The 19,690-nt window shown below is 41.5% G+C and overlaps 1 protein-coding gene across 5 annotated transcripts in view; it reads right to left on the reverse strand.

Moving 5' to 3' along the window:
• AP1G1 (adaptor related protein complex 1 subunit gamma 1) overlaps positions 1-19,384 on the reverse strand; it is a 50,266-nt gene extending 30,882 nt beyond the window's left edge. For 3 of the 5 annotated variants that reach the window (XM_041126118.1, XM_041126117.1, XM_041126119.1), the window contains exon 1: positions 4,033-4,236. In XM_041126118.1, coding sequence (XP_040982052.1) covers positions 4,033-4,233 — 201 coding nt within the window. In that variant the 5' untranslated portion in view covers positions 4,234-4,236. Of the gene's footprint in view, positions 1-4,032; positions 4,237-19,090 lie in introns of those variants that run through there. The other 2 variants (XM_030025247.2, XM_041126120.1) reach the window with 2 other exon arrangements.
• Between the last annotated feature and the right edge of the window lie 306 nt (positions 19,385-19,690).

A 19,690-nucleotide genomic window follows, 5' to 3' on the forward strand; every position in this document is an offset into this window, starting at 1 on the left:
AGAGGAGAAACAGTTTGAATTTTGATGTTTACTCATTTAGGTCTCTCAGAATGCATTTTTAAAAGTATATTTTATTCCCATTTTGGTGATGTGGAAACCAAAGAAAGGTTAAATGACCTGCCCAAAGCTCCCAGCAAGCCAGCAGGAAAGTCGTTAGCAGCTCCTGCATCTTGAAGTAGCCATACACTGTTGGCCTTCCATGACCCCAGATAGACCAGATATGTGGGTTTATGTCAGATGACAAAAGTAAAAGATAACATATTTATAGAGACAAGAGATCCATCATTAAAAACAAAATCGTGAAGAAATCTAGATCATGTGTCATGTTTGATATGCACTGGAAACTTCTGAACCAGGCTTAAATGGGTCCATCTACCTACCAGAGAGGATTGATGCTCTGTAAGTTAAGTTGTCAAAACCAGTTTTTGTTTATTATGATCTGTAACTAACTTGCTAGCTAGGTAAACCTTAGATACAGTCAGAGGTAGTTAAGTTTTTGTGCTGCTCTGTAATCTCTATTTGAAAACCTTAAGTTTGACTAAAATCATATGCATTGTAGCCACTACAAACTTCCTTTTCACCACGTAGAAATGTCAACTGTGTTCAACAGCATAAAGGAGATCCCTAAGATAACATGCATAGCTGCCACTTGCACTCAGCTATTTAAGAATTTAATTGCTAACCCATTTTTAAACTTAACACTTTCTTACGGCAAAAAGGGACATCAACCACAGAGATATTCTGACATTACTATGCACTAAAATATTTTTCTCTAACAGATAACTCACCAGGTATAATCAATATCTACTTTCCAGACAGGAGGTAGTAGAAATGGCTTCTCAAAACAGGTAAGAGACCTACCCCTCAAAAACACATCCCATAAGTCTGTTTTACAAACTAGCTGGGGCAGCAAGTAAGCATACACAATAGGTTTAAGGAGGGGTCAGACAAAGCTTGCAACAGATCCATTTTAAAGGAAGTAAAGGGGGCATGCACAGGCAAAAATACAGGGCATCATGAAAAGTTTTTCATGGTCCCTAGCTATAGGGAAGCTTGAACAGGGCAACAGAAACAGGTGAGATGCAAGAAGCACACACACATCAGGAAGGTAAAGTTGTACAGGATACTGATAAGAAAATTAAAGTTGAAGTGCCAGAGAAAGTAAGTGCTATAGCCTAGCCACTGACAAGTTCTTACAACTGCATGGCATCAGAACATACAACTCAACTATGCAAGAAGTTGTCACATATGAACACCTGGCTAGTGCAGGGTGACAAACTGGTAAGAAAAAGCTTGAAAGAAAGCAAGTTCAGTTTGCTAGGTTTAAAAGGGGCTGAAAATCTAGACTAAAGAAACACCTCTGAACAGGTGTTATCCACAAGGATAACTGAACTTGCACAAACGGGCAAGATCAACCAGGGATAAGGTACAGAACACTAGATATTGACCTCTTATCTTTCCAGTGCTTTCTGTAAGAGAATAATGCACCACTGAACCAATTTTCTTCCTCAGGTTTACAAGATACTTTCTTATACAACCCTCTGCAACAATGCAATGTAGAATTGATGACATCTAAGCTACAGTGTAAGAGCCAACAAAGGCAGAAGACGAATGACTAAGAAAAAGCAGAAGGAAACTAATGACTGCAACAGATACTGTCAGACATATTTCTAATACTTTTGAATTTGAAAGATATTGAAATTTACCCTGTGAAAGGCTGTTGAGTTCTTTTTTCACTTGTATACAAATACATGCAAACTAGCTTCATGCACAGCAATACTGAGAAACATGATCAGCTGAAGCTCTTACTAGGTCTAATTAGTGGAAGAAATCTTGATACCATTATATCCATTTCATTCAAAGGAACAATTAAAATCTGCTACATCAGTACTGTAACAGATACATTAGTAAAGCCAGATATGATACAGGCATATAGCCAGACTACAACTTACCCGAGTTTTTACTGACATAGCCACTCTTCCAACTGGAATTTTTTTGCAGGTAGAAATAATGACAATAATAATAAAGTTATTTGACCATTTGCCCAAGCTGCCTGACAACTTCTAAACTTGCACAAAGAGCCTTTGCACACGCTCAAGAGACAGCTTGCCATCCCCTGCATCTCAGCATGCACTGGCTAAATAGAGTGCTCATGCTCATATTTCTGTATAAGATATCCTGGGTCAAAATTGAGGATCCCTGGCTTGGAAAGAAGTAGATCAACTATTCACTACTTCTGATGCCTTCTCTAAATTCTCTTTTATTATTGGTTACCCCATCCACACTGTTTGCTGAAGTCAGATGTCTGCTTACATCTTTAAGAGCGACTGTCTAACACAGCCTGTGGCTCTCTTCTGTTTTTCACCGAAACATATGTGCTGCATATTTATCCTGTCACTCTCAGAAACTTCCTGTCTGCAATGCTGGACTGTCTATCCACAAGACTCCACTGCTGGAACAGCATGTCTCTTCAACAGGTCCCCAACTCACACAAACTACATTCCACCTACACAACATAAGCACTTTGAAAGATTCCTTCCAGTTATAAGCCTTGAGGACATGCAAAGGTCTGCAACTTACTTGGAGAATACTTGTTAAAATCCCTTCTCAGGCTTGGGCCCTTATACCATCCCGAAAGTGCAGCTGATAAACTACATGAGAACCAAGGCCATCAAATGAAGCACTCTGTTCCCAAAACAGTCAGCACAGATGCTTCTGTTTGAGATGCAGCAACCCCAGCAATAATAGGTATTGAATAATCTGTTTTATCCTTCTTCGACTGAGTGAAGAGGTAATTTACCATTACTGACCAATGCAGAAACTGAAAAATTATTGTCTTCCATATATGGGATTAAATACTTGAATAACAAGATAAAATAAACCAAATAAAATTTAAACATGTTCCTAACATAGGTCAAATGTAGAAATTCTAGATGACACTTATCTGTAACACTTTTCATTCTTCTTACAGCTCTTAGATACTTAGCCTTAATTTTTGTGACAGGAAGTTTCTCTCTTGGACCAGGGAGTCTGGCAATGTGAAGTGTTAAGAACAGTATAATAAACAAATTCACTTGCTCTTATGCAACAACTCCTTATCCTGAGAGAAGAATCCAATGATGTAGAAGTAAGATGATGCAGTTTATATGCAATAGCACAGCCCTAACACTAAGACTATTTGGAATTTGATTTCAGTGGTTTGAGTTTACTGTTTCAGTGAGACATGTCAGGATTGGTAAATCCAATCATGAATGGATAGACTCCCAAGACATGAAGCTACTTAAGGGATACAACAATTTGACGGACTTTTTATTTAGCTTTATGGAAGGCCTAGGTTAGTTTACTACTAACAGGACACTTACTGGCTTCTAAGCAAAACAGACTATGCCCCAAAGACTAAGCAAAGCTCAACCTGAAGAACATCTTGTAGATCAAGAAATTCCATCTTCCCGTCTCCCTTTTCCACAGTCTACCTGTGTCAAAAATAGCGCAACAAAAATAAGCCAAGAGATGGAAAACTCATACCAGCGTTCTCCAAGTCACCTCACTAAAATGGGGATAAGGAATATTAATTTTTCTTATTGCTGGGAACAGACCAGCTCTTATCTGCCTAGTATGGATTGCTTTAGGAGGAAAATGGTATAGAACCTCCTTTGAAGCATCTGGTATTTTCCATCAGAGACAGAACTCCAAAGTGCTCTTTTGAACCCATTTAGAAATATCCATATGTACTGGAATGTGGTTTAAGAACTACTGCTCTGCAGAAAACACGGGCGATGAGGAGCAGTCCGGCAAAAGCAGACTAACCCTAAGCTTCATAACAAAACATGTAAGTCTCCAAACAGCAGATCTCACAAAGGCAAAACTAACTAACATAGGTTCAGAACATACGTGAAGACAGACCTCAAAACATCCCAAAGAGCAGACAGCAAAACTGCAGCTAGGAATGCGCCGAAAAAGTCAATGTGCCCAAAACACACAAAGCAGACTGGCATATGCACATAGCACAGCAAGCAATGAACTCTGACCTACCTGTCCAAAATGTGCAGGGTATCCCAGCATGTGCATATACAGCAGCTTTGCAACATTTCTGCATCGGTATGTGTTATCTTCCTCTCGGAAGGATGACCGGATAGCAGCACATTCCTTTTGGATCATCTCACGCTCTTCTGCCTGAGTTCTTGCTGTCCGGATGGTCCGGATCAACTCCCGCAGTCTGATGGGGGCTGGCATCCTCTGGGAGAAGAAAGAGATCTGTAAACCTTGTACTGTACCTAAAGGCTTCATAATGGTCTCATACTTTTGCCCCCCCCCCTTTTTTTTTTTCTTTCTTACCCTACAATTATGTAAGTAGAAGAATTAAGAAAATGCAGACTGCTTCAGTAGCATGGTTAAAAGTAAACTTGAAAACCAGAGGAATTCATTGTACCTCGCATTTGCTTTTCCAGAACATTAGAAACGGGAATTGCTATGCTTTGAGCTAGCTGTCAGGTGAACATAACATGACTCCCCTACCTGAAACAGGCAGAAGTAGCACTCTGCAAGGTATGCTCTCATATTCACATCATCTGCCTCTCTCCAAAAGAGTCAGGCTCCAAAGAGAGTTGATCCCAAAATCACGACAACTTGGGACAGAAGTCCTTTACAAAAAGCAATGCTGTTTAATAACTTGCACAAGATTTCATGCACGTGTTTCAGACAGCCATGCTTCAAAAATCCTGCAAACTTGTGCCATACACACTTCCTTCTTAGAGGCATGGACGTGAGCAGAAAAAGCAGATGGAAGAGCAATCCTAGCTGTGTGGACTTTTCAGAGAACCTTCTTTTAAAAATAAATAAATTGAGTTGACACCATCCTTTTATGACACCCCAAACAGAACAATCCTTTCTCAAACAAACAAGCCTATCGCATTACTGTCTGCTGGCACTAGTATGAAAAGAGTGTGCAAGGAAAGTGTATTCTACATGAACCCCAAGCAGTTTCACTTCAGATGGAATACTGATTGAGCCATCTGACCTAGAGAGCAATTTAGTTTTCCGAGTACCCCTCAAGAAGAAAATGGCTCTCAAACAAAAGCCAAACTTTAGAATTGAGTTCCAACAGTTGAACTTTTTAGTTCATGCTCACCAAAGCTGACTTTTGACTTTCTGGGAGATCAGACTATGCAAGCATCTCTACAGTCTTCTTTCATCCATGCTAGACTGTGAATGTAACTAAGCCATTCTGATAACAGATAATGTCACACCAACTTGTAAAAAGTTGCCATGGCAGTCTGCTACAGATTTTGTCTGGGTCCCTGTCCTCCCAAAATGATGTGTCATACGTTTTAAGCAGGGCCATATCAGAAAAAGATGTGCATTCAGATGCTGCAGTAACTGCCTTGCATGACACCACAGAACAGGCAGGCTGGGAAGCATACAGAGTTTGCTTTTCTGCAGCAAATAAGTCCCCTGCTAAGAGAGGTGCACATGCAACGAGTGAAGGTGGCCTCACAGTAAGACAGCTGAATGCACCTCTGTAGGTCTGGATTATAAATCTGGTCTCCTACAGAATTCATATATAACACTAAGCCTCGTCAGTCAAACCATGTGGACCCCTCATATTCCAGTTCACCATCTTCATACCCAGAAGGTTTGAATTTGCAGAGACACAAAGCACTCAATTTTGAAAATACAAGAGGAGAGGTGTTCTTTCTGCATAAGGAAACTCTGCCCCAAACTGCACACATGTAGGACCAAGATTATTGGACAAGTTAATCCTTAGTCTTGCCTCTCCATGTGAATTTATAACACTTTCTCACATTACTGTGATATGAATAAATTCATGCTTACTACACATTCAGATGCTACACTAACAGGCATCACGGAAACGGTCAAGGGTAGTAAAAAATCCATTTCCAGAACAGTATTTGAACATGCAATAAGGCCTTTGAATGTGGCAGTCATGTTATTTTAATGCAGCTTGTAATGTTCCTACACTGAAAAGATCTTCCTACACAGCATCTTATCTACATGCCTATGGGGAAACCTTTACTTAGATGGAGTCTTTAAACCCTTAACACAGACCTCTGCTCTCCAGCTAACAGTACAACTGATAGTGATAGAACTGTGATCTTTCAGCAGCAAGTTAAGATCGCAGGATCACAACAAACAGAACATGAAAACCCTGCACAGCACTAGGAGCAGTACATTGAGACACACATACTGTACACAGTCTTTGGAGATTTCAGATGCTGAAGTGCAAGTCTCAAAGGAGCATGTACAAATCATTTTTGCAAATATTATTTGGCCAAATTGGAAGACTATTTCCACCAGTGCAACAAAATACACATCCTCAAAATAAAACAACAACTCCCCAGCACTCATACAGGGAGTCAGCCAGAAGCATAAAGGTTTCAAAGATTTTCAAATAAAAGGTAATTTAATTCTGTCCATTTCCTGCCGTATCCTCCCGCCATCCACACATAATAAAATACTTCTCCTACCCTAAGAGAGCAAAAAACTTTTCTAAAAGCCCGCAAAAAGCCTCTGATGAATAGCTTGCTTGGGAAACTTCAGAATGAGCAACTTAGAACTATTTAAAAAACAACAAAAAAACCCTAAAACCATGAATTTAAATGGCATGTAAAATCAAGGTAACTGGGCAAGAGTTAATGCAAGCTAGAGTTCCAATATAACACATACTAGTTGTTTCCTAGCTGTTGTCTGGTTGTGTTGCTTTACTCTGTGGTAATTTACTCTTAGAGAAAAGGGACAAACCCAGATTAACTGTGTGCTATCACTGGGGACTTGTTAACATGCTGCTAATTACACCCTACCACATATCCCCAAAAACTTGTTTGCATAAGTCTATCCTTAGAGCCTGCCTTCAGAGCTGAAACTCTTGAATAAAACTCAAGGCACAAGGCTTGCCTACCAAGGAAGTTATTCAGCAGTAAGTTCGGATACAACCCCCGCCCAAATTCTACGAATCCTTACAACAACATCTGCTTAGGTTCATGTTTCTATTCTGAATTTGTCATATTGGAAGTGGTCTCAATTGCCTATAAAAGCTATTCTTAATTAATTCAAGTTGACCCCTTGTTTCTGTAGTAGTCTTCAACTTAACCTACTAATTTACATGAAGAATATGATCTGTCAACTCTTCACTGTCCTAAGTGGGCAGTCAAAGGCGGCAAAAAGCAGATCAGATATGGCCATACCAGGTCTGATCACAGCTCCACCCTGTTCAGAACCCTGTCTCGGACAACAGCAGATGCCTAGGTAAGAGTGTAAGAACAGGGCAAGCGTGTAGCAATACTTTCTCAGAATTCTCTTGCAGTCTTCAACAATTTGTGGCCCAAAAACTTCCAAAGCCAGAAATAAAAAACACATTTGGAGCCCAGGTAAACTTCTAGAATCAACAATATTCTGCAGAACACAGCTTGAGTTCCACAGCTTCACTGCATGACATATGGAGACCCTGCTACTTCTTCTGTTTTGCATTTCCAACTGTTCGTTTCCACTAATACTCCCAGTTTTTCTACACGCTGCCATTGTTATCCTTCCCTCATCCTCTCCAGTCTGAAAAAGTGCAGCCTCACATCCAAGCCCTTCTGTGACCAATTACCTTTGTTGCCTTGCCTGCGCATTCTACAGTTCTCCTGTATCCCTTCTGAAGGGGGAGAGGAGCAAAATGCTGCACGCGGCTTTTAAGAGGTAGATGTACCATTGATTCATTTGTATAAAATGTCTTCTATTTTGCTCGCTATTATCTTCCAAATAATTTGTGACAGTCAATTTGGGGTTCTGATTGCTACAAAGTGCTCTGCATGTGTTTCTCACAAACAGTATCATAAACCCAAAAATCTCTTTCCTGGGTGGGAACGGTCTGCTTAAAGTCCCTAATTTTTAAGCCTGGCCTCACCTACTGCACACACGTATCACATGGTTCTAAACTGATCTTGATAAGCCGTGCTTTTGTTTGAAAATTGGGAAGTTGTTTAAAAAAATAACAAAAATAAAAGCACTACTGCAGCAATATTACTCTGCAGTCTACAGGCAATAATTTTGTAATCACTAAGACCACCCCTGCCCAGGCTCATGCTTAAAGAGGTGGTTCCAGTCCTCCCATTGAGCCAACACTGGCATTCCTGGGACAGTGCACCACATGAGGTGACCTGTACATCTGAAAACCAGCTTGCTACTTTCCTCCCAAGAGTAGTAGTCTTAAGATGCATCAGTCTGGCTTGTGCAGACACAAAGGCAGCAGTGAAAACATACAGCTTTGGGAGACCTGAGATGGAGTGGGAAAGAGGTGAAGTGTTCCCTCCAGCAGTAAACCACGCTTATGCTATGGTTCTGCACCCTAGTTAAGTTGATTTAAAACTTTAACGTTCCTGAGAAGATAGGCTAGGCAGTGGCTATTACAAGTTAAAACCATGACTGACTTTTTTATTTTAAAGAAAGAATTATTTGGAAGCTTTTTGAAACAACTATATATAGTCTCCAAACAAACGGAAGTTTGGCAGCAACTTGCTTTGACATCACAAGTCCGTTTGCTCCCACTCTGTATTTGAAGGGTTTATAAACTGCTGAACACTTATATCTTAAGCCTGTGACTTGTACAATCGCACTGCCTTCCTTGCCGTGGGACCAAAACATTCCGTAGGTATGCCCATAGAGGGCTTCAGCATGTTAGGTTTGGCCCTGGACAACAGAAAGTAAAAGGACAGACAGCCTAAACAGTTTTAGTTAATGGGAAAACAGCATTGAATGAAGTCACCATATATTCTAAGTGCAGATTTTTATGAACATTTATTTTGCATCCTTCACAAGTGTTAAGGCAGGACTTCCTACCACACTGAGAAGGCAGGTAAAATGAAAACAAACACTGAAGATCTAGTATGATTTCACCCCAACATCATCCAGCCACTGAACAAAATGAATAGTCTATATTTACAAATGCCCTTGCATAAATAAACAATCAGCAAGCCACACTGTAAAGATTTTTTTTCCTCCTTATAACTGCAGGAAAGCAAGCAGAAACCAGCATTTTGGAAAGCGAAGAATTAAAGAATAAGACTCATAATCAGATGATAGCCAAATTACAAGGCTACCTCCTGTTTTCATCTAACTGTGTAACACACTAACAGGCAGTTACTACAGACACAGTCCAATCTGAACTACTTCCTAAGAGCAATTGTGTCCCACACATGCTTCCTGCCTGATAAGGACAGCACAACTCAGAACTGCTCTGATGGAGGACAACATGAAGGGCAAAAGACAAAGCTATGATTTATTTTCCACCGTTCAGAACTTCTGCCTTTGTGCTGCAACTCCATACCCGGCGTTTTTTTAAGTCAATATTAAATCATTCAGCTTTTTAAAAAAAATATACCTTTGAATTCTTCCCATAAAAGAAGTTTTGCACCCACCCATATAAGATAGTGTCTCCCTCTCACAAATCACTTCACATGCTTATTCCTTGGGGCTTGAGCTCCTTCCTTATGCACACGCTCTTCTAGCATTTCCACACATAGTAATTCCCATGCAACGCAACAGGTCGGCTTTTCTTCCCCTCCACGAGAAAACGCTCTCTTACTATCAACAAATTCTTACATGAGGTATTTGATTTTTGCCTTCGGCAACTTTAAGATTCTTCTGCATGCTAATGCACTGGAAATCTCATCTAATTTTTAAGTTTCAGACATTTCAAGTAAGTGTAAGCGGTAGATATTGTAGGTGTGAAGAAACTTTGGACATGAAAACACTTAAATTCAGAAACGTTCCAGAACAGATTAACATTTACCTATTATCAACTATTCCGCAGCCTATTATAATGCTGACAGACCTTTAATTACCTTGGGTAATTCCTGCTGATTTTCTGTTAAGCATGACTTGTTCGCGTGACACAATATGCATATACCCAAACAATTTAAATGATATGGTGACAGCTTTCTCACTAACAGACTACATGATCAAGTATCTATTGCCCTGTATTGATGCACTACAGGGCATAAATGTGAAATTGCAGAGAACAACAGCAGCCATGCCAGGTAAGGCATAAAACAGATCTAACCCAGTATCCTGTCTCAGGATGGGAAGTAGTGGGTTTCTAGGGGAACTAACAGAGAAAGTACATCTCCTCGGTACCTTCCCTACTTCCAAGATTTGCTGCAACTTAAGGGACTTCCTGAACCACAGATAGCATCTTTCTGCACAGCACCTCTCTACAGATCTATGGATTCATCTAATCACTTTTTGAAAGCATCCAACCTTTTTCTGATTCATACCCATGGTAATAATTCTCACAGTTTAACTACACATTCCATGAAAGATTATCTTTTGCTTTAAACCTGCTGTCTGACCAAGTAAGAGATATTAAATGAAATCCTCGCACCCTGAGAAAGTAAGTACTCATCACCTGTTAATTGATTTTATGTCATCTATGATTTTACAGCCTTTAATTATATCGACCCCTCAGCCACCTCCCTTTCTAGGCAGTAGAGTCCTACTCTAATCTCTTCCTGTATGGAGCCATTGCACAATTCCTTCATATCGCTCTGCACCTCTCAGAAGTCCACTTTTTTTTTTTTTTTTTTTTTTTTTTTGTTAAACAAAGAGTAGACCTATAAAAACTATTCAAGCAGTGGGTGCACCATGGGTTTACATGGAAGATATTTCTTTTCTTTGCACTTAGAAGTTAAAAATGTTTAAACTCACTTTGCCTGTTTGGCTGCTACCTTTTTTTATAAAGATCTACAGATAGCTCAAAGACCTCTGGCTTGAGTGACAACTTATTTAGATCCTTTCACTGTGTATTTATCTTTATAGCAATTTCTTTTCAGTGTAGGCATTGCTTTGCATTTATTGACAATGAATTTGTTTTACCATCTTATTGCATACTTCCTTAGTATCACAAAATCCTTCCACAGCTTTAGGGTGAAACTGTCACCTCACTATTCACTCCTCTTCTCCAGATCACTTTACGAACACGCTTAATGGTACAGTTTCACAGAGTGCCTCTCAATAACCACTTCCTATTACAAAAGCGGACAGATTTTCTCTCATTGTTTGGTCACTTTTCTTTCTTCTTTAGCTAGTTACTAATTCACAATAAGATCTCCCTTGAAAAACTGTGCTGTAATACAATAAAAACCTTTGGTTAGAGTGTCTGTCAAGATTTCTGAAGAATCCAACAATTTTAAATGCAGATGACCCTTCTCCATTTACTAAGAACTTGTCAAGAACCACGCAGTTCCTGGGTCCTCTCCTGGAGCCCTTTTAAAAAAAACTGACATCACACAAACTACCACCTACTCTTGCTGTAAATAAAGTGTTGATTAAGATAGTGACATATCAGATTTACAATTTGAAAAATTTGAGTTCCTTCAGAGATACTGGTGAATTTCACTTTCTATTGGCAATTTATTACTAATTTTACCTGTTTGTTCATGAGTTCGTTTTGTGACATTTCAGTTTGAGAGTATTCCTCACAGATTTCAACATGACAATCCCAATAAGTTTTTCCATACAAAATGTGGACTCCCACCCCCCATGAATTTTTTTTCTTTACACACTGGTTATCAGTCAGACTTCTAGCGTATGTCTCTGCTACATATCATACTCCTATACCGGGCAACAAAACAGAGTCCTTTCCAGGCACGTGGTCTTTAAATGTCACTGGAACATTTTAAAAAACAAAAAATGCATCTCATCCATGCTGAAGTAGTGAGAAAATTAATTATGAACACTAACTGAAAAGAAGAAAAAGGACAGGAAAATAGATCAAGAAGTTTGCTTAGGAATGTAACGCAAAAAAAACTTCAAACAAGTATTAAGCAGCTCTTCCTTTTTACTGGACCTCTCAGACGCTTTGTCACATTTGACAGACAGTCAGACATGGCTTCCACATAACCACCAGCAAATCAATTCTCCTAGACCACCTCATTGTCTCAGTTCCCACCTATACAGCACAGACAATACTGACTGCCCTGGGATTCTGCAGGCATAATAGCTTAAATGCCTCTGTTACTGCAGCATTATCCCAAGCAGCAGCAAGGTGAAACAAATATGGTCAGTTTTGCTACAACCTACAGAATGGCTTCCTACTACTCCTACCAGAGGCATCTGCAGAATACATACACCTGAAAAGCCATGTGTTGCCCACAAAAAACTTTAACTGCAGTCTTAGATCACTGACCACATCAGGTGACAAGCATCAAGATGGTACTGACACAAGGTCTACTGAGTAAATTAACTACAAAACTGGGAGAAGCCAAGCCAGCAGGGACTGCTGGGGCAGATACTACCACTTAATTAAAAAAAATACAGCTGCACGTGCTGTATTTTTCCTACCCTGAACGAAGGAGCTGGGGATGCCTGAGCAGTTATTTTTCATGTCCTGCCTGTTAATCTCTCCCAGAGCTCCAAAATTAGCAGCATATGCCCCTTGGTGACCAAGCAAAGATCCACAGTTTGTAGAGGTCAGGAAAGCTGATCATTCTAAACGCAAGCCACCTGAGCAAACAAACCAGGTTTTGTGCAGGTATCACAAGGCTTGATAAAGTCATTCAGAATCTCAGTTTCACTCTCCAAGAAAATTCCTTTAGCTTTTTCAGGTCTGTATATTTTCATACTCAGAAGGGTGACCCAATAAACCATCCACACCACTTCCTGGGCAATCCCCTGCTCATCTGGATGACTCCTATGCAGGGGCAGGCCGTAACTGAACTACTAAGCCCAGAACGCTATGACTTGAAGTAGCGTGACTGCAGGCCAGAAGTATGCATTTTGCAAACTTGGTGGAAAAAGAGGCAGAAGAGGTAGAATGGAGGCAATGAGATTACATGGATATTCCTACAGGATGGAAAACATTAATTCACACAAGATAGCAACCACTTCACATGATATAGTTCAAACCAGTACACACTTGCAGATGTGCAGCTAAATAAAACAAACCCCACATACTAACTGAAAGAGAAAAGACCGCACTGGCTCCGCTTTTCTTGTTCCTTTCTAGAAGAAATACACATAAGAAGTGCCATGTCCTTCGTCCCCTTAGTCAAATCAACTCTCAGTATTACTTCTGTATCAATTTTCTAGGATTCTGATAGATTGCAGAACAATAGGAAACAAACATTTTTCCACATACACACTGCCAAGCAATCCATGACTGGAGACTAGACTCATTGAGCACAATGACAAGCTGTAACAGCAAGACAGGCACAAGGTGGATACAGAGCTGGCACTCTTGGAAGCTGCAGCATAATAAAAGGCACGAAGAATGGAAAAGGGCTCCAGCAAGCCCTAGAAGATGATTTATTGGCAAGTATTTACGACTTTCCGGATCATATAAATGAAGTATGGACAACATGCAGCATAGCCATAGCATGGCTCTGCCAAGGCGTTCAAACAGTTACAGTATCAAAATCTTACTGGGTCTTGATATACAACCATACACACTTCACTAAAGGAAGGAATTAGGGCTATACATCAATAAACAGATTAATAGTGAGTTAAAACAAAAAAGAATACTAAAGAATTACAAAGGCAAAATATAAATAGGATTAACCAATTTAGAGCTCAGAAGAATTAAAACACTTAAGTGATCATCTAATTTTAGCTATATAATTTGTCTTGAAATGAGGCAGAATCTTGAAATTCACACTATGAACCACGTGAAAGATCAAGAAAAGTCAGCTTCAGGTGAAAACTACAAAGCTATCAAATAGCAAACTGCCATGAAAAATCAAGTTTTACAGACTTTTCTGTATTACAGAAATGCATTTTATTGCACAAGATAACTACCAGAGAGAGGACAACCATATCAACTGGTAATAGCAGACCTGAAGTTTAACTTTAGCTGGGTAAATGCTGCTTAGAACTTCCTTCAAAGTAGCAGGCCTTGTTCTTCTGGATTAGTTAACATTTTTCACCAGTACAGGCATATGTTTTTATTCTTTGCATATTAACACAAATGACAAGGCAATTTTTAAAAGTAATTACCTCTTTCCTCATTTTGTTTACAGCAGCAGTTTCCCCTCTGCCATTTCCTTGCTAACTACAAGCTCTAGAAATCAGGGATGATCCCCGAATACCCGGAAAGAGGCTACCAGTTAATATTTACAGTATCTGGTAGGATTGGATGCAGATTTCTTCCACCTCATCAAGTCTGCTTCCCCCTTCTCATTTTGAAGGCCTTGCTCATTAGAGTAACTTACTATCAAGATCAAAGCTTCTGAAAGAGTTAAGATACCTAACTCACATTAGTTCCAATGGTATAGGTGGCTGCTGTCTAAGTTCCTCTAAAAAAAGAATTCCAGCTTTTTTCCTAGTCTCTGGATTGCACGAAAGGTGTTAGCTCAGTGATTCTCCTCCCTCTGCTATTCATGAATTCTTCCCTGAACCAATAAAAAAAAAAGGCATTCTTTCTTTATGCAACTCATTCCTAGTAAACTACCCAAAAGTGAAAAAAATTAATCAAGAAAACAAAAATCGTAATGTATTAAAAACATTTCAGTTTTGTCTAAATTATGCTTCTAAAGCACTACTGTCTCCCCTTTTATGGTCTTTTACTATAGTTAAGCTTGTCATGTTTAAAGTTAAAGATTTTATTCAACATGCCATTATGCCAAAAATCTTTAGGTATAGAACATCACTAAAAGTCTCTCTTATAATACAATCAAATTCAAATATGATTGTTCACCAAATATCCTTTTATATTTACAAGAAGCATCTAATATTACCAAAACCCACATTTAAAATTGCTCAAGTACTTCAGCCAAGCTATATTCCTCTATCGGGAATTGCAGCGTAAAGACAAAAGGAGTTACTACCCGTAAACATGTAACTGAGTTGAGATCCTTCCCTCTGGAAGCTATTCAGAAACGTTAGCTTACGTCTAAAAAAAAAATTAAAAATTACACCCACTCCTTCAATATATTAATGAAATAAATACAATAAAGTTGCCTAACAACTTGTTTAGGACAAATTATCAAATTATCAGACATGTTTTAAAATTCCATTATTATTTAGCCTTGAATTCTGGAAACATTAAGACATAAAACCCATCAGAGCTCACGGAATTATTCACAGAAAGGCTTCACTGTTTGGGGAAATCGTCTGAATTTTTCAGTTCAGGTAAGATACATACCCAGTTATAGCTCTTCCTGTAAATAGCATTTCTGAACTTGGTTCATCCTAGAAAGCAACCCAAGACTGAAGAAGCATACACTTTCAAACACATCTAAAATACACAATTTAAGTTGCTCCACCCCAACGCATGCATAAGTAAAACGCATTCATCAAGCAAAACCAGCTTTTGGGAAGTTACATAATTAAAGCCTGACCCAACTCCCAACTGACATCAGTAGCAGAACTCCCCCTACTTGCTTCAGTGTAACTGAATCAAGCCTCCCGTACACAAAAGCAGAAGATACATCTGGACTACATGAAAGGAATAACCGCAATGGTTAAGTACAAAATACTGATGGCCTCAACTCCATATTACTATCAGTGGGCTTCACACTTCTACCAGATAGTTTAAAAAAAAAAAAAAAAAAAAGACACATTGGCAGTAAAAACAGAAATACACACTGCAAATAGAGATGAAGCTGTGAAGAAAAGCAGAGATATTGGTATATGGTCTAGTATTATCAATATTTATACAGAAACCAGTAAACACCTAAGCAAGGAGCACCATCATCATCAAGAAGGGCAAAGAAGGGCAAAGGCAACACAAAAGAGTTGAGAGAAAAAGCAACCAACCATACAACATTCCAAGTGGAAAAGTAATCTCTCTTGAGAAAAAGCTATTTAATACAAGAGAACTAGAAAGTAGAAAGTAAGCAACATCAGAAAATCGAAAAGAAATTAAGGCAGCAGGGAGCTTCAAAATACAGTATGAAAATAAAAGGCATCAGTGTTATACTTTGCATTATACAAAGTCGGCATGCAAGGGGAAGAGGTCAAAGAAGGAAAAAAAATGCCTCAAAACAAGAGCTAAACAATAGTCTCAGAAGAAGTGATGGTCCCATTTCCAGTTACATTCAAAAAACCCAAGAAATGTAGCACAAGAGTATTCAAGAGGCAAGCCACCATGCTGTTCAGAAGCTGAGAGGAGGATGAGATACAGGATAGTGACAGAGGATTACACCGTTCTTCAAGACCTTCAGTTTGAACAGATCCTACGAGCATGCCAAACAGAATGCAGCCCTACCTCTCTTTTCCTTGCTTCCTGTGGCTACAGCCCAACAACAGAAGTTAGTGAGACTAGGTAAGCACTTTCGATGAGGTTCCCATTCCTGCACAACAGTACCTACGCACCAAACCAAACCACTCCTGAACTGGCTTCAAAAGATGGACTGAGCTTTCAACCATTACAAATATTAACTTCAACACCTGCCAAAGAAGAAAATAAATGTTTCCCTTTTTTTAGAAGCTAACGAATGAAGCACTGGAAGAAGAGTTAGCACATCTCCACAGCTGATCAGCGTGACAGATGAGGTCAGAATTCCAAATTTCCTGGCTTCTGTTTCTATACTTCAATCACCGCTGACCTACATTACCTTTGTATTTCTGACCTGCTTCTAGTTTCCTATTTTGATCTGCAAGGTAATCTGGTTATTTTACTTCCTGTTCACTTTCCTGCAGAGTTAAAAAAAAAAAAAAATTAAAAAATTAGCTACTACTTTGCAACAAAAAACCCCACACCTTTCTTTACCCTGGTCAACACCAGATGAAAGACAAGATGCCACATTTTTACATTCATTAATATAAACTTCACAATATACCACCTAACTTCAGCTATACCTTAGGAAGTTCTGAGTTTAGATTTTACCTATAGCATCTCTGCCAAACAGCAGATAAAGGTTAATACTGCTACTTGTAGTATTAGCAGGTTCACTTGTACTCACGCTACTGTAACTCTTGTTTTTCGAGTTACAGCCTCATCATGTATTCACTTATTAACTCCAAAACTCTCATCCAATGAAGTAATACTGCTACCAAGGCAGACCAGACCCTTCTCCACAGAGAATAGCCGAGTATCACCTAGAACAAATTAATATCCCTTTCAGCCCTGTTATTAAAAAATACGAAGAAATCAAACCACCCATCCCCTGAAGTTACATACATTGCCAACTCAAAAATAAAAACAAATATTCACACTGAAGAGGCACAAGAATCTTTAATGAATGAGTGCCATCAACTTTAGAAGCAGTTAAGATTTTTATGAGCCCTTACATTTTGAAAGGCGACTTTCCAAATCTGAACTGCATTAACCAGTGCAGTTATTCCTATCACACCACCTTTAGGAAAAAGAAAAAAAAAATCAGATCAGCAGTCAGGAACAAAAGCAACCAAACCAAACCACAAAAAAAACCCACCACCAAAAAAAAAAAAAAAAAAAAAAAAAAAAAAAAAAGAAGATAATAATGCTTTTCTTTAATCAAAAAAGGAGAAAATCTGAAGTTAACTTACACACTGGAGACAGAAAAGCTGGGTCCCTTCACAAAACAATTACCCCAGACCGACTTTCCCCTTCTCAACTCACAGGAGTTTAAATACCTTCCTTTCCTTCTCCCGCCAATCAAGAGGTTCACACTGAACCCCTCAGAAAAAAACACAACATCTCTAGCCTTCATTGAGCTCTCAGGTACCCAGTAAAGTTTTCAAATCCTGTGCCAAATACCAGAGCGTACAGGAGTAGGCAAAAGAAAGAATTTGGCAATAGAATGGGACATGCAAATAAACAAAGGAAAAAATAACAAGTACAGTTGGGGGTGGGGGGGAAACAGGCACACAAAAACCAGTTAGTTGTGCAGTGTCACATAGAAGTGGAACAAGAAAAAGAGGAAAAGAAAACCGAAGAACACAAAAATCTCTGCCATTTTAAATGTAAGATGCCAGGGATACTATGCAGGAGAAAATACACATATATTTTACTTTGTTTAAGCCAGTATGGGCCAAACACACTTTCTGGTCATGCATGTGAAGTGTCACCCTTCCAAAGGTGTTCCACTGGGATTCCATATTGTTCCATCAACGCTTCAAGCATCAGAAACTAAAACACATCACTAAGCATGTTTCAGGATCATTTACAATGCAATAAAACACACAACTGTTCTACCTGCAAACTTTAAAAACAATGCTTCCTATAGAAAAATCTTCTGATTTGTCTTCTAGCTTGTGAGAGAAGAGAGAGATCTCAACCAACCTTGAAGGGACTTGAAACTGTCTTTACAGACTGATTCTCAAACAGTAGTCTACCACTAACACAGACCCACACCCGCAGTTTATTGCAAATGCCTTCGGCCAGAGATCATAGATTTTTTTTGCTTCCATTAAAATCCACGCAACCGTAAGAAAGACAACACACAAACGCTGTAAGTATTACAGAAACGCTAATTTTAACACTCGGAGCAGCTGCGCGGCCGAGGCAATAAAATACAAAAGGAAGGATGGACAGAAACGTCCAAGCTGCTCCTCAGCCGCCGCGGGCCTCCAGCATGGACGAGGTCCTGCTACGTTTCGCGCCGACGGAACTTCTGCAGGTCTACGCGTTCCGCTTCCAGAAACGTTGTGCGAGATCACCCGCGTCCCAGTAACAGGGGGTGAGAGAGGATCCTGCCAGCAACACCTTCCCACGGCAAAAGCCAAAGCACGTTAAGAGCCTCGGGAGGCAGCGGGCCAGCCCGGAAGCGTGGAGCAGAGTCCGAGACAGGGCCCAGACCGCCGGGCGGAGGCGGGGGGGCCCAGGCCGCGGCCAGGGGGGCCGAACGCGGCCGGCACAGGCAGGCGGCCCACGAGAAGTCGCACCGGCGGAGGCCGCGGGAGGGCACCGGGCGGCCTCCGCCGGCAGAAAAGCCCGCGGCGGTGTCGCGGGGCCGCAGCCCGGCCGCGGAGCTGGGCGGCGGGCAGAGGCAGCGAAGGCACGCGGGGGGCCCCGGGCGGTCGGGACCCCGCGGGCGGCGGCAGCGGAGACCCGGCCCGGCCGGCGGCGGAGAGCGGGAGGGAGGAAGGAGGGAGGGAGGAAAGGGGGCGGGCGAGCGGCGAACACCCGGCGCGGAGGCGGGCTGGGGCGGCGGGCGGCCGCGACCCCACTCACCGGGCCGGTCCCTGCAGCGGAGGAAGCGGCAGCGGCAGGAGCCAGGCATTCAAAATGGCGGCGGCGCGGCCGCAGCACCGATACCGCAGGCGGAGGGATCCGCGCGCCGGCACGCTCCCCTCGGCCTCCCGGCCTCTACCGGCCGTGGGCGGGGGAGGGGGGCACGGCCGGCGGCGGTCTCAGCGGAGACAGCGAGGGGGGGGGAGGGCGCGGCACCGGCGGCGGCGAGGCGGAAAAAGGCCGCTCGCACTACTTTTCTCGGCGTAAGCACCCGCGAGGTCGGGCTCGCGAGGAGCGGAACGACTGCACCGTGGCAGCCGCTGATGGCGTCACGCGCGGGGCGGTCCCCCCGCGGCGAGCGCTGCCCCGTGGTGAGGCCGGGCGGGTCGCGCCGCCCGCAACCAGGGTTCCGCGGCGCAGGGCGGCCGGCGCCGGGCCCCGGTCCGTGGCGGTGGAGGGGGGAAGGGGGGGGGGGGGGGGGGTTGGCGCACGGAGCTCGCCGCGGCCCCGGGAGCGCGCAGGCCGGCTGAGAGGAAGGCCCCGCGGCTGGGCGGAGGCCAGCGGCGCCCGCCGCAAGGAGACCGGCTCTCAACTGGCTGG

Source organism: Aquila chrysaetos, chromosome 9 (genome assembly GCF_900496995.4).
Source record: "Aquila chrysaetos chrysaetos chromosome 9, bAquChr1.4, whole genome shotgun sequence".
In the NCBI taxonomy this organism is placed as follows: domain Eukaryota; kingdom Metazoa; phylum Chordata; class Aves; order Accipitriformes; family Accipitridae; genus Aquila; species Aquila chrysaetos.